The sequence below is a fragment of the Gymnodraco acuticeps genome, unplaced genomic scaffold, assembly GCF_902827175.1.
Source record: "Gymnodraco acuticeps unplaced genomic scaffold, fGymAcu1.1, whole genome shotgun sequence".
NCBI classification, from domain to species: domain Eukaryota; kingdom Metazoa; phylum Chordata; class Actinopteri; order Perciformes; family Bathydraconidae; genus Gymnodraco; species Gymnodraco acuticeps.
In genome coordinates this window covers 2,317,771-2,333,592 of record NW_022991443.1, presented here as the reverse complement: position 1 = coordinate 2,333,592, position 15,822 = coordinate 2,317,771, and the positions used below count along the sequence as shown (strand labels likewise).

Below are 15,822 nucleotides of genomic sequence, written 5' to 3'. Positions count from 1 at the left end.
CCCAAGATACAGAACATACAAATACATTTGGGGTAACAATACATTATTTAAGCAGCCACACTCTGTTTTTATCTTATTTCTTTAAATTAGTTTTAGTCACGACATTTGTTTCAGTAACTTACTTTCAACTTTTATTATTAAATAAATTAAATAACATTCATGAAATGTAATGTTATTTTAACTTTGGCCCAGGTTACAGCAGTTACTTAGTACTTTACATGAATTGCATTATCATAGATTTATTCTTTTGGAGGGGGGCCACAGGGGGGACCAAGCTCCGTGTTACAGGGGCACTGGCCCCTGTTGGCCCCACCTAGAACCGCCCATGACCTCAAGTGTTGTATTTTGTGTCTATTTTTACTTTGTCAGATTAATAGTTTTAATAGTTTTTCACCATGTTTTCATTTTTCTCACAACATGTGGGGAATTCCAGCAGCAGCACAGCCTGATAGTGTCTACATTACTAATTTAACCTTTCTAGGTTTGAGAATTATTGTTGTTTTTTTGTTTTGTTTTTTTTGTTTTTTATTATTTATTTATTTGTTGTACTTTGTTATAATTATTAATTTGAGTGAGAAAAAAAAAGGAAAAAAAGAAAATATATATATATTATTGTTGTATGTTTTTGTTTCTGACATGTTCAATTCATTTACTAAAAAAATAAAAAAATACTGCCCCTGATGGTCTCCCATCAGCTTTTTTCAGAAATCTAAAATATCCTCAACTAAAGTAGAACATCAAGAAAGACTGAAGGAAAGTGGATACACCCATAAGTTAAACAAACTGAACGTCAAACAGATCATGTTTAACGGTACGAGTACCAGGGAGTGTTTTTACTCAAAGTGCAAGAACATTGATACTGAGACAAATTCAAATAAGTTACTATTTGATGGATTAAAAAAAAAAAAGATCATGACATTTTAAATGAACAACTGTGGCTTAACTTGCACAAACTGCTATACACAGGTACAAAACAATGGTCCTCTGGTTATTTTTGGCAAATAAAGATCTACCAGGTTACATACTGTCCTTTCTTTACAGTTCAGTAAAAGCAGTTTGTATAGTATAAATAATGTTTTAATTTAAAACAAATAATGAAACAAATGTTCAGACTTGTTTAAAATCATGAATAGCTTGGTTTGGTCCATGTTCAAAAAATAATGTTTAAAACTACAAACATGGCCCCCGCAGACAGTTTTGGTCATTGCTCTGAATCTGCTCCAGTGCCTCGTGTTCCATCGCATCATCTTCCTCTTCTCTGTCCTCCTGCCCTTCCATGGTGGAGATAGTCATTGCAGCCTGACACCCCTCGTCAGTCCCCCCCTCCTCCTCTTCCTCCTCTTCCTCCTCCCCATGTGTTTCCACCTGCTCCTCCTCCGTGCTGTCATCCTTCTCCCCATCGTCTCCCCCGTTTGTGCTTCCTCCCCCGTCATCCTCCCCGTCGTTCTCCTCCGACATCTCCATCCCTATGCCCTCCTCCCCCTCTCCCGTCCCTCCCTCACTTCCTGCCACGTAACCCGCCACGGGACACTTGTGGTCTCTGTAGTAGCTGTGCCGGGTGAAGCCCTTGCTGCAGGTGGAGCATCTGAAGCGGTAGTTGTCAGTGTGGGACTGCTGGTGCTCCAGCATGTGGGCCCTGCGGCTGAACGCCTTCTGACAGAACAGACACTTGTAGGGTTTGATGCCTGGAGGAAGATAGGATTATGGGTATCAATGTGACAATGTATTTTGACTTGAGTTAACCTACTGTATGTAACTGCAAATGTGGGGTCCACATTCATATAGGAGTAATTTGAAACCTTTATTTACACTAGAGAAAAAAAGCTGGGAGAATTCTGCATAATACACATCCTTGAGAACAAACTGTTTATTGAGTCAAGGCTGTTAAAATTTAAAGATTAATTTAATTAAAGACTTCTTCAGTTATGCATAAAGCAAAAAGCTAAATATTACCAAAAAATATACAAAGATATTTTGTTTTAAATTCAGAACATGAGCAACAAAGAAGGAAATGTAACTTTAAGCCTTGGTTTGCACAGACTACTTTAACGCAGATGTGCATCTATGTAGTTGGCGTTAAACTGTGGAAATATTTATGAACATATTTAGGTTTAAGAAAATGTATACAGAAATAATTAGACAGTATGAAGATGTCAGGTAACATGTTCCGCTGATGGTAGATCAGCGGAACAGCAGCGCTGCAGTGATGTGCTTAAGTTTGTGTATAGTAAATGGATTTTTTTTTTTAAACTAATGCATGCCTGGAAGTCCTGTTTGTGTCCAAGTGTGGAACACAAACTGAGTAATGCAGACAATTATTTTCAAGCTTCTCTTGTAGGAAACTTGCTTCCATGTCTAAAGATAATATTATATCACTCAATTTAATTTCTTGGCTTTTCAAATATGGACTAAGGATTTGCAGTCAACCTGGTTACTAAAATTGAAACAAATAACATCGGAAAGGAAATGTTGTGTCCGCCGCTGGCTATCCAAACATCACTAGTATTATTCACTCACCAGAATGGGACAGGATGTGGGCTTTGAGTTTGTCCGGTCTGTTGAATTCTTTGGTGCAGCCCACATGTGTTCTGATTTTAAAAACAAAGCATTACATTTAATAACTTCAATAAGATTATTAGAAAGGAAATAATCTAATGACATAAAATGCCTGAGCAAGGATTAATAAGGCTTGAATGATAAAGGAATGAACTAAGGAGAGGAAAAAGGAGTTACCTGAAGGGACACCTGTATTTCTTGAAGGGTTCGTGGATGAGCATGTGCCGCTTCACCTTGTCCTTCCTGTTGAATGTCGCCTCACAGAGGGAGCATTTGTACGGCTTCTCCCCTGAAATATGGAATCAACATTTAAGCCTTTACTTTCATCAATGACTTGTACAGTTATCACTTTAATGAGGTGGCGTACAACTGGGGGGAAACGCATAGACTCTGTATAAAGGGTGAATGTAAGGGTTTGCTCTGGTCAAATTGAAATGCTTACATTTTAGCCAAAGCTACAAGAGATGTGAGTAAAAAAAAAATTCTCGCGCAACACTTCTTGATAGACTTTGAGTATGATCATATCAGAATTGGAATATTTAAATATGTTTGTTCTGATGAATAGCCTAGTTGTATAGTTTCAAATATAACTGTAACTGTACATCCTCTCTTTACAGCTTAGATGGCTTGTTGTGTTTTTGGAAATCATGTGATTATGAGCAGATGTGTTTCAAGTGCGTTTTATATGCTGCAAATAGCTTTTTATATTTGTTTATATTTAATTTAGACAACCAGATATAGTGCAGTTAGTCTGATTTAGTTGATCTAGAGCTTACGTGCTCATCATTTGGGAAAACGGTAGTTAGAATGTATGTCCTTTGGTTGACTTTAGTCTTAAATATCAGCGAACTAGACCTGACTTTGCTACAACTCGTCACAGTTCCAGACCTGAGTGAATGCGTGTGTGCAGTTTGAGGTAGTGCTCTGTCTTGAAGGCTTTCTTGCAGATCTGACACTTGAACCTCCCCCCGACGCCGTGAGTGGAGAGGTGGCGTCTGAAGTACCTTTCACACGGGAAAACCTGGAGGCCAATGAGAAAACAGATCAGACCACAGCACGTATATCTTAAAAAGCTAAATACTACATCTTTACAGAGTGTGTATTGTACCTTTTGACAGTGAGGGCAGGGAAAGTTGTGTGTGGCCGTGAGTAGATGTTGTTCCAGTGCATCCTGGGTAGAGTATCTGCTCTGACACTTCCCACACCTGAGGGGAAATGAAAACGTAATTTTTACTTCTGGATTTTGTCTTATTTTCTTGAGGAGCTTAACTAACGAGAGAAACTTTTCACCCCGAGTTGAGAGACGAGGCTGACCTGTAGATGGTGGGCTCTTTGCGGGTGCTCTGCTGGGGGCAGAAGCAGTGGGAGTACTGGTGGACCCCCAGCTCGAACAGGGAGGGGAACACCTTGCTGCAGAGGTGGCAGCGGTAGGTCAGCTGCTCCTGGTGCGTCCTGATGTGCTCCAGGAACTGATCCAGCTTCTGGAAGGTCTGGGAGCAGGACTTCATAACACACTTATAAACCTGCAGGGAAGGGTAGGTGGTCATTCATGTTGTAAAAATACAAACGTAGGATATTTTCTAAATATTCTATCCCATTTTGTCCGAATGAAGGATACTTTACTCATATCCTCTTCCTAATGCATACCCTCAACTTCATATTACAAACATGACTGAATAAAAAATATGCAAAGACAGACATTATGCTTGATAAATGCATGACAGTAGTGGTGCAGTGATGACTAGTTTTGTATGTGGACCAGGAAGTTGACCAAAAGCGTCATTTTTCCATAACATTTTAGAATATTGCAGGAAATAAAATCTGTGGCAAACACATGTTTAGGATCCTTACAAGTTTTGTCCAGGAAAATCTCCACATGTCAACACCACTTTTAACATTTTTCAAAGTAAATAGCTAAAGTTATGCTATAAAGAAACCATTTGACGGTAGCATGACTTCACGTCACTACTGCTAAGCTTAAGGCGGCTAATTATTGTCGCGTTGACATTTAGCAGTCCTATTTAGTCACTTGTTTCAAGACGTAAAAGACACAAATATGGTATTTTATGTGGTAGTACAACATTTGAGAATCTCTTTCAGGTCCCATGTCATGGCCATTTCTACTGATCATAATTCCATTGTTGAGGTCTACTAGAATAGATTTACATTGTTCAATGTTCCAAACTCACATTGGTTTCTCACTGCTAATGCCCATGACACTGTAAGATCAATCGAGATTGTGTATGAGGCATCAATGTCAGATCACATTCCTTTTATAATGTCACTAGATTGTGATAGTCTCCCTGAGATGTCTCAGGAGGTTAAAAATGCCTGTAACACTAAAGTGGATTGGTCCAAGCTCACAAATGAGGATAAGCTATTGTACTATGGGAGAACTGATGTCCTATTGAGTGATGTATATCTACCCAAAGTGGCAACTCTGTGTGTTGATGTGGATTGTAATGAAAACTCTCACCGTGAAGACCTCTGTAACATGTATGATTGTATTGTGGGAGCTGTATGGGAGGCCAGTAGACCGTGCTGTACCTACTCTAGGAAGAGACACAACGTCAAGCCAGGGTGGAATAAACATGTGGCTGATCAATATGCTGAAGCCAAGAATGCTTTTGGGGCCTGGGTCCAGGCAGGTAGGCCCAGAGAGGGGCCTGTCCTGGATCTCAAAAAGCGTACAAATGCTAGATATAAATATGCAGTTCGTTATGTCAACAAACACACAGAAACATTGAGAGCGGACTCTATGGCTGAAAAGCTGCTTCATAATGATGTGACTGGCTTCTGGAAGGAGGTGAGAGCTCTGAACAGGGCCAGTACGTCATTACCGTGTACCATAGAGGGAGTATCTGGAGCCGATAACATAGCTGAGTTGTGGAGGCAACATTACTCTACTATACTTAATTGTGTTAAAAGTGACCCCTACAAAGTTGGTAATGTTGTGAAGAGTGACACAGTGGGAATCACAGCTAAAGAGGTTTATCGAGCAATTGCACAGCTAGCTGATAATAAAGCATGCGGCTCTGACCGAATCACTGCAGAGCACCTTAAACTGGCAAGCCCGAAGGTTGCAGTTCTTCTTGCCATTTGTTTTACCGGCCTCATGACTCATGGTATGTTGCCAGACTCCATGTTGTCTGTTACCTTGGTGCCTGTCATTAAGGACAAAGCGGGCAAGGTAGGGAGCTTGGATAACTATAGACCAATTGCTCTAGCCAGTGTGTTATCCAAAGTCCTGGAAAGAATTTTGTTAGATAGACTATGTTCCTATTTATGTACCTCAGATAACCAGTTTGGCTTCAAGGCTAAGCATGGTACTGAGCTATGCATCTATGCTTTGAAGGAAATGGTAGAAACATATAGAAGACAGAATTCCACTGTTCTGATTGGTTTCATTGATGCCTCTAAGGCTTTTGACCGAGTTAACCACCATAAACTGTTTTTAAAATTGAGACAAAGGGGTGTGCCTAACAGTATAATTAGGATCCTGGCTTATTGGTATGCCAACCAGAGCATGCGGATCAAATGGGGGAATGCAGTCTCTGCGCCATTTGGTGTTGGTAATGGAGTCCGCCAGGGGGGGCTCCTCTCACCATGCCTTTTTAATATCTATATGAATGATCTATCAGATGATTTAAGTGTCTGTAAAACAGGGTGTGTGATTGGTAATGTGATTGTAAACCATCTTATGTATGCCGATGATCTGGCTATTGTTTCTCCTAGCAGTGCTGGTTTTCAACAGTTGCTAAATGTTTGTTCTGATTACGGAGTCAAATTTGACGTTAAATACAATGCTAAGAAGAGCGCTGTAATGATCTGCAGAGCAAAAGGGGATAAGAACCTTTGTTTTCCAACATTCTACCTGTCAGGACAGGTGCTGTCTGTTTGCTGTAACACTAAGTATCTGGGACACATCATCACAGATCAAATGGCTGATGATGATGACATGTATAGACAGCGGCGTGTCTTATATATGCAAGCCAACATGTTGGCTAGAAAATTCTCTTGGTGTTCAGATAAGGTTAAGGTGAACCTCTTTAGAGCTTATTGCACTCCTCTCTATACTGCCCCCTTGTGGGTCAAGTATAAGAAGGCGAGCCTCCGGAAGCTCCAGGTTGCATATAATGACTGTTTGCGTATACTGCTTAGAAAACCAAGGCGGTGCAGTGCAAGTGAAATGTTCTGTAACGCACGAGTCAACACGTTCCATGCTCTTTTGAGAAATCCGATGTACAAATTCATCTGTCGATTGAATGTTTCTCATAACTCTGTCATTATGCTGCTGTCAAATCCGTGTTTCAGTGCTGTACGATACCAGTCACCTCTGTGGAAACATTGGTATAACTGCCTTTTTTAATTTATATTTGAGTGTTGTATGTTTTTTGTAATAATGGACCAAGAGTCTCTTTAAATAAAGATGATGATACAGCATCTCTGTATAGTATGTGTATTCGCTCTCTGTCCTAAACGGCTTGTTGGAGCTCCTGCCCCCCCCTGTGAGCCCACTGAGCTCTGATTGGTCAGCTCACCCACTCTGTTCTGATGAGTCCACCACCGTTACAGCGGACATCAGTGATTATGTGTTACAATGGCGTTTGTTAGCAACCAGAAAATGACACCAGTAATGACAAACAGATGAGAATGCTGCGTGGGGTCTGGGTGCCGTGTTGGCGGGACGTTGTGGGGCTCGCTGCTGGAGCGGACAGTGTGAGCTGGCTTGCTGCGGGGGATCTGCGAGACAGCGAAACCCAGCCTGAACCCAGCCCGAGCACACACACACACACCTGCAGCCTGGCTGTGAGTCTGCGTGTGTGTTCAGAACGAGCCCAGACCGAGCCCTGCTGCGTCTCGCCGTCTCAGGCTGAGTTCAGGCTGATAAATCTGCGGAGCTGCAGCTGAGAAAAGATTTAGTGTGTGTATGTGAGGAGACGTTACGTCACTATACCCAATACGTCACTGTACTTACTACATTATAAGAAGAAAACAATGGAAAGAGAGAAATCTCCAACGAGGCGTTCTGGGGCAGCATAGACAGGTATTTTCTGTGTTAGAGTTTTACTCGCTACAGGGTGTACTTTGAGGGTTTGTGACTTTGCAGACCGTTTACATGCAGAAAAAGCTACATAACACACAAGGGGACGGGTAATAACCGGAAAAGCATGACATGGGACCTTTAAGCTTGTCTTAACCACATACCTTATTTCAGGCATCTAAAGAAATCATTAAAAACACAATGACTTCGAGGCGTGCTATATAAGTGCTAAATGCTAACTCATTCCTGCACAACTCTATGGACCTCATTGTTCATATTTCTTGTCAAAACCAATTGTGTGGTAATGTATTGATGCAAGACACTGTGCACTCTACTGTCAGATAATCCCATGAGATAAAAAGGGAGCAATCGCAGACTCACCTGCTCCCCTTTGTGCTGGGTCATGTGTGACTTCAGCTGGAAGTAGGTCTGGAACTTTTTGGCGCAGAACTGGCACTGGTAGGAGCTGTCTATCACCAGGACGGTCTGGGCTTGGCACTGTGGGTCCAGGTTGGTGGTCTGCATCTGGACCTGAAGGTGGCCGTTCTGCGCGGCGTGCCCTCGGCTGACCTCCGGATCCTCCTGAGCCTCAGCAGCACTCTCCTCCATCTCCCCTGATGGTTCTGTAATCAAGAGTGTGTTTATAGTGAGAGCTGGAGCTGCTGATCTGATGCTGGACCAGTAACTGTTTTATGATAAAGAGTGCAGCAGGGATGATGTATTTCTGTAGTCCAGTTTGGAAGTTAGCATTACGCTGGTTACCTTGACAGAAAGCTAATGGAATTTCTACACAAATGTTTGGTTTATTGCAACAAATATTTTCTGAAAAGGTACTTATTTTTGATACTTTCATCATATTTCAGCAAGTGAATCGCTTTTATGACTTTTGAAGCATAAATACAATCGTCAGAAGCTAAAAGCTAACATTAAAGAATGCTAACGGCTAGCAAATGGCTCTAAATGTCCCGACAACTATGGAGTCAAACCTCTCTCAATATTTATTCTTTCACACACACATACGGGTATTGGGCCGAGGGCGACACCGTACTTCCGGTATCCGCCGTTTTACGCGAGGTGCAAGCAGCCGTACACCGTCTAGGTGTTGCTAAGCTTCCTGTACTGAATATCATAGTCTATTGCCTTAATCAATATCTAGTCAACTCTAAAATACCACATATATGCAATGGCATGATAATATTATTGTGACAAGTGGGGTATTCACCTGGTGTTTCCAGAAATTAGACGTAGATGCAGCCAAAATCGACGAAGGCCACTGTCGTTTTTCCATACATCTGCAGGCAGTCTGTAACAACCCACACAGCTCTAGTTTACGCTGGTAACGACCTAGAGCACACCCCTCAAGTCCAGAGATGTAATCCGAAGACATGCAGCGATTTCTTCGGTCGTTAATTCAGAAAAAAAACCTAGTGCGCTCTGCCTGGCTACGTTAGCTAGCTGTTTATATTAGCACCTCCAGGATATTAGCACCTCCAGGAAAATGGCGTATTTATATATATATATATATGGTGCGTGTTGCATTGTGGGTAGCTCGTGACGTCACTGTGTGTGAAAGAATAAATCCACACAGAAGTATTCACCAATTTTCATGGTGAATATAATGCAAATGACACATATTTTTCAATGCACACAAAAATAGTTGCTGTACCAGTATTAATGTTATGTTTCTGTTATGCATTTAAGTGATGTTTTATTGAAATTCATATGACATTGCGCGAATAAAAAATGTGATTTTCTTTAACAACTCTGTAGCTAATAGGATGTATAGTCACTTTTCAGCCAATCACATTACTGCGCCCCATGGTACCTAACAACCAGGTAACTGGGTCTAATTTCCATACCATCATTGAATATTGGCAATTACCTGTTTGAACTTCCTCCTCTTCTGTTTGTGTTGGACAGTGCTGCTGCTGTGGCTCCTCCTCCTCTTCTTCACCTTGCTGCTGCTGCTCCCCGCCCACTTCCTCCTCATTGGCTGACACTGGTACCACCTTCAGTGCGATTGGTAATCTGGACACTGTGCTGGCCACACCCCCAGGCCACACCTTTAACATAGAGACAGATGTTGATTTGCTGGCACTATGCTGCATTTAGTACTCATGGGAAATGCTTTCTGATACTTTTTTATCAGTGTAGGATATCAAATTGTTTTGGTTTCAGTGGGCGACGGTGTTTAAGCTAACGTTATAAGCAATCTGAATACACCTCAAGTCTGGCGGTGACTGTCGTTAACAGCTAGAAGTGAGAGGCCTGCTTTTTGCCCATCTGAAATGCAAGACTCAATTAAAAAATGGCTATGAATCCTGCATCTGTCACTATTGGAAACTGCATATGTGATGTGGCAAGAACAAAAAGGCAATTAGCATATCTTTGAGCTAGCGTTACCTCAAATCTAAGGCAAACCGTAGATTTTTATAAGAATTAGTTTTCTTAACTTTATCCATCATTTTATAATTTCATCCAAATTGTGGCACTTTTGTAAAAGAAAACTAAAATGCGTGTTATCAAAAACGTTTTCCCACCTTGTGTGTCTGCATGTGTTTCTTCACGTTGGACTTCTGGGCAAAAGCTCGACCACAGACGATGCACTGAAACGGTTTCTCTCCTGTGTGACTGTGGACAGAAAAGGGTCATTACTGTGAGGCAATTGAGTGGCTTTCTTCTGGGTACAATGTTTATTTTTAGATGGATAGAGTCGACCATTACAAATTCTAACTCACCTTCTGATGTGCTGCTGAAGGTCAAAGTTTTTCGAAAAGATTTTGTCACAGAAATTGCACTTCAGCTTTGGAAGTTTTCCCTTCAGCTGCTCTGCTGAGGAGGGAAATCAAGTGGGTGAGTATTTATCCTATCATCATTTTTACAATTAAAACTGTGTGCTAAAAGTTTAACTAATCAATACTTGTTTTTTATGAAATGAATAGAATGTAGAGAGCTTGTGACACATCTCAAATATAATCTATGAAAGACTAAAAAAAAGCTGGTCTTGCAATGAGTGTTGATGTATTCCCTCTCCTACCTGTGGCTCCATCAGGGATCTTCTTGCTGCTCCTCGTCCTTTTGGGGATGATGACCTTTTCGAAGTGGCCCAGCTCTGTGAGGGTGGTGCTGATGCTGCAGGTCTTTGTTTTGGTGCACTGCTTCCCGGGGCTGTAGACCGGGGGGGTGTTGAAGGACTGGCTCTCCACACACTGACTGGGCACCTGAGGGAGAAACACACAGGCTCAGTGCTTTATGATTTCAGTCTTCCTCATACTCTGGACTTTGCACTTTCCTCTGTCTGATAATCCTACGCATTTCCGTACAATACTACCACTTTTAAAACTGAAGAAGAAGAAGATTAACCTTTATTGATCCCCCTAGGAGGACATTTAGTTGCTGATGAACTGCGCAGTTCATCCAGTTTCACAGTACTTTTTCTTATTGTATTTCCTTTAATGTATAATTCTATTTTTTTACACTTTTTGACATTTAATAATAGTTATTTTTCATTATATCTTTTAATCTTAAATAAAAATAATATCTGCTTCTTTTGAATCATTCCACTGAATGGGTTTATATACACCATCATTTGGAGTTTTCTTAAAGGGGCAGTTCACCTCAACTAAATAGAAAAGCAACATGTTTCCTTTTTCTACTTTATTAAAGCAGACATTTCTACGGTCGCTCCACGTACGCTCCAACCACCTAAAACTCCCATCAAAACAATATGGATAAAAAGCACTAAAACTATTAGCTATACAGGAGAAAACACATCATTTCTTACCCACAAATATGTAGTTTTGATTTAGGTTTTCCTTTAGTCACCACAAACAGAAATAGCTTACATGTTCTTCTTGTGCAACACCTAAAAGTCTGGAAATATGTGGTGCATAACATATGTAATACTAAGCTGTTGAGCTGTACTCACTTGTACAGGATGGAAAGGCTGCAGACCCAAGGTGTGGATCTCTGCCCCCCCACCCCCCACCATATGGGGCAGCGTGCTGTACACCTGCACCACCGAGTTGCTGTGGCTCGCCGGGACCTGTGAGGAGAGCGGCTGCTGGGGGGGCTGTCCGGACGGCAGGGGGTGTGCCGGGGTCTGTGTGTGGGGGTGTGAGGATTGTTGCTGTTGCTGTTGTTGTTGTTGTTGTTGCTGTTGCTGTTGTTGCTGTTGTTGTTGCTGCTGGGCGTGATGATGATGATGGTGATGATGGTGCTGCAGGTACGATACACCAGCTGCGTGCATGCTCAGGTTACTCTGCAACAGCAAAGAAAGCAGATTTGATTACAGAACAGCAACATTGATGAAGCATATAATGTATACGAGAATGATTCCTAAAGCACGTTTTTGTCCGAATATCACGTCACACTTTACAAATACTTCTAACTAGAAATGATCATTTCAAGTTTATTGTTGAAGAATTTGTGAAAAAAGGAAGCTCAGGTCTCACACAGGCGCACTGCTCATACATGCATGCACTGTTAATGGCAAACTGTTTTTACATTTCTGTGAATTAAAACATTAAATAACACTTTTGGATGTATGTCACAGTTGTGCCATTGTTGCTCGCAGTCACCATATACTTTTAGTTATCAAGAATATCTTTATTCGTCATTGTGTCATGCTTAAAAAACAACGTTTTCTTTAAGAATTGCGTGTTAACAAATAACACGCAAGTCATAAATACATATATACCCCCATTTTTCCCTTAAATAAAAAGCCTACTTGATCTGCTGTGCTACTGTATGTGAGCTGTATCACCTGTATTGGCGCCTGCATGGAGGCCATAGGCTGGTCGATGGAGGTGAAGGCGGAGATTGCCGACATGAGAACGTCGTCACTGACCAGAACGTTGCCCTGCACCAGGGTGTGTGTGAGGGGGGAGGGAGGCACTGTGATGTAGGTGGACACCTGAAGCAGAAGTTGTGGGAAATACACAAAAGATCAGAATTAACAAGTGAGAAAGCATGCACGATTGTAAAAATAATTCTAACCTACTTTGTTAAATACTTTTATAAAAGGAAAATACATATTTGTCTTTGTGTCATAAGACAAAGTAAATGTTACTGCACAGTTTTATCTTTACACATCTCTATAAATTCTCCTTTTCTTATAGTCCTGCTCTCACTGTCAGGATCTTGTGTTTCCTGCTTTATTTTGTAAGATCCCTTTTCTTGGCTTGATGTCTGGTTTCACTTCCCGTCTTTGTGTTTTCCCGCCTTTTTAGATAGTGTGCCCCACCCTGATTATATCCACCTGTGTTAAACAGCCCTGCTGCCCTTAGGTCTCTACCTAGTTCCAGCTTTGTCTTGGTTATGTCATTAGTCCTGTGTGTGTATATATGCCTGTCTTTCACAGTGTTGCAGTTTGTCGTCAATGTTCCTGTCGATGGTTTCCTGCTGAGGTTCTGTCGTCCATATTTCTGTATCTGGATTATTCCTTGTGTTGCTCTTGACACCCCCGGTTTGTTCCTTGTTTTATTTTGCTTTTTTTATTTTTCTATTACCTTGCCTAGTCCCTGTGTTTTTTTGTATACTAGTTTTTGTTATCAGCTTCTGTTCATTTAAAACTTAAAAAAGTAGATATTGATCAAATACTTTATCTCATTAAAAACCCTATAATTATCCTCACCTGTCTGTTGGCAGGAGTCTGTGGCCCCGAGCTGATGGAAGGGACCGGTGTGTAGGCGTTGGTGGAGGCCAGGGACACTGTGGACAGCGAGGGGACGCTGGACTGACACTGCTCCCTCTTGTGTAACATGAAGGCCGGCAGGGAATTAAACTGTTTCTTGCACTTCCCACACAGGAACACGTCCTCGTCGTCTGTAGGGGGGACACATGCAGGTTTGAGGTGCTGAATATGCAGTCATAAAATGGTAATTTATAATAAAAGATAGTACATTTCAATCTATAGTCCCTACTTATCTTATCTTGTGTATTTATTGCAAAGTAGGTAAACACATAAAAGGAATTTGCTTTAGTGTATAACTGTGCATACATAGACACTGTAAGGACAATTAAGTATATTCATAACTATTTAAAAATAAAGAGAAATCTTTACAAGAAATATAAACATACAGAAAATGAATGACAATTAAAATATAACTAATTACTCTGAAATATATAGTCAGAGGTGTAAAATGTGCAAATAATAGAGGAATGTGCAGGGTTCACAATTACAAATGAACAACATTTGATCTCATATAGGGCATAGAGTGAATGTAATGCATGTCACTGGCCAAATAAAGAAATTACCCGAACATAGAGTTTGTTCGGTTATCGCTCAGCTGTCATTCACTGTGATTTCTGTACATACCCATGGTCTGGATCGTGGACGTCCCAGAGACGTTCTGGTTGTTTGGGTCAGGAACTTCACCCTGGCCATCCAGCAGAGACTGGACCGCCAACACTGTCTGGTTATCCATGCCTGAGAAGGAAATGTGTAATACAATTCAAAAATTCAAAAGCTTTTATTGTCATTGTACAGAATACAACGAGATTTATAGTCACTGCTCCAGCGAGTGCTTTAAAAACAGACATATTAAAACACAGATTAAAAGGTCTGACAGTTACGACCAGCAAGTAGCGCACACAGCTTCGGATCGTCATGTAGATGACCAGGATTAATAAATAAATAATAAGTCACGGCAGTGGCTCAGTCAGTAGGGGCTTGTACTGTGAGCCGTAGGTTCAAGTCCCCGACCAGACCTAAATATGGAGTGTGGACTTCTACTCCCTAGGTCCCAGTTCACCTCCTGCCCTGCCGTGGTGCCCTTGAGCAAGGCACCGGAATAAACCCCACTCCCATCGCTCCCCGGGCGCTGTACAATAGCTGCCCACTGCTCCTTGTACTAGACTCCTGGTACTAGGATGGGTTAAAAGCAGAGAACAAATGTCACTGTGTGCTGTGTGCTCTGCATGTGTGACCATTAAAGAGGGTTTCATCCCTCCAATTATATTCTATTATGCCCAGCTATGTAGTTATTCCACTGTAAAGGGGTCAGGGTAATAAGCTAAGAGGAAGGAACAGCGTCTGGCACTGGTGATGGATTGTGTCTTGTTATAATTAATTTCACCAAGGATGTGATCATAGTCAGGTACACCTTCAGATGTAATATAGAAAAACGATGCATGCTCTAAATCGAGTTCAGCATTATATTGTGTATTCTCCAGCATCTCTTTTAACCTATATTGATCTGATAACACATTTTGGAAATGTTACACGCATCTAATGATTGACACCTCAATAAACTAATATACACAAAGCATCTGATCAACGCAAATTAGCTTCAACAGATACTCTATTTGCCCTTATACCATCAACACAGTGTGTTGTCATCAAAAGAGCCTGCTGCTAAAAATGTAAATGGAGTCTAGATAGCAAGAGAGGGATACATAATGGCTGCATTGCATGCCTGCAATGTGATAAAAAAGACTTCCAGATCCAAGCTGTCCATAAGATATGGACAATTCACAATATATTTGTTTGTTTACAGTCTATCACTCTTCATTACATGGGATGTTATGATTGTTATTACGAAGATAGACACATTTACATGGTTTTATAGGGAGTGTTCTGCACACCGAAAGGGTCCTGGTTTATTGAAAGTGTTGACAAAGTACATTCACGTTTAATTGTATTTGCAATTACGTAGTTATAAACAAATGTTCCTACCTTCAAGCACTTCAAATATTGCCTGCGCCATCTTGTAGCTCCTCTGCTGCGCGATAGGCGCTCGATTAGCAGGGGCTGCCTGTTTGAGGCGCTAACTGAATCATGGGGAATTACAACACTAAACAGTTAAAGTAAAACATATTCCTAGGAAGTCTTCATAATAGACTGGTGGGTGTTAAAAATATGAACTAAACGGATATACAGCCTTCTTTTTCCTGTAATCATTAGAAAATATGGTTGAGGTTCAACATCTCTCCAAATAACAGTTTTCCGAATGACACAACAGGAAAACATAGTGATAGACACAATTACGTTTGTTTATCGCCATGTTTTGAATGGGTAACCATTTTCTTGAAATGAAGTGATACAAATGTGAAGTTATTCAATGTAAGATGACAAAACGAACGTGATGCTAGAACGATCATTTTGAATCCTGGATACTGAATGCAACATCACATCACATCGATGAATCCGCGCTGAAATAACAGACAACTGTTTACACCAATCAGATGCAGCCGTTCCCTTACTCCGGAAAGGGCTGCTT

At 41.1% G+C, this 15,822-nt stretch overlaps 1 protein-coding gene across 3 annotated transcripts; it reads right to left on the bottom strand.

Annotated features, from left to right (window-relative positions):
- Window positions 1–627: 627 nt before the first annotated feature.
- Window positions 628–15,760, bottom strand: znf341 (zinc finger protein 341). 3 transcript variants are annotated; one of them, XM_034196404.1, is made up of 16 exons: window positions 15,279–15,760; window positions 13,920–14,030; window positions 13,236–13,426; window positions 12,366–12,515; window positions 11,529–11,861; window positions 10,638–10,821; window positions 10,339–10,432; window positions 10,141–10,231; window positions 9,483–9,663; window positions 7,982–8,223; window positions 3,847–4,079; window positions 3,665–3,761; window positions 3,445–3,577; window positions 2,734–2,845; window positions 2,518–2,588; window positions 628–1,685 (listed from the first exon to the last, which is right to left on the bottom strand). In XM_034196404.1, the coding sequence occupies exons 1-16, from the start codon at window positions 15,307–15,309 to the stop codon at window positions 1,171–1,173; spliced, it is 2,769 nt and encodes a 922-aa protein (XP_034052295.1). In that variant the 5' UTR covers window positions 15,310–15,760; the 3' UTR covers window positions 628–1,170. The 3 variants fall into 3 exon arrangements, with proteins under 3 accessions (XP_034052295.1, XP_034052297.1, XP_034052296.1); XM_034196406.1 differs by having other exon boundaries at window positions 3,871–4,079; XM_034196405.1 differs by having other exon boundaries at window positions 10,339–10,429.
- Between the last annotated feature and the right edge of the window lie 62 nt (window positions 15,761–15,822).

Coding starts and splice junctions, on each gene's coding strand:
- znf341 (XM_034196404.1), bottom strand. CDS start 15,309: ATGGCGCAGGCAATATTTGAAGTGCTTGAAG. Junction 14,031..15,278: donor AATATTTGAAGTGCTTGAAG/GTAGGAACATTT, acceptor TTTCCTTCTCAG/GCATGGATAACCAGACAGTG. Junction 11,862..12,365: donor CCATGCAGGCGCCAATACAG/GTGATACAGCTC, acceptor TTGCTGTTGCAG/AGTAACCTGAGCATGCACGC.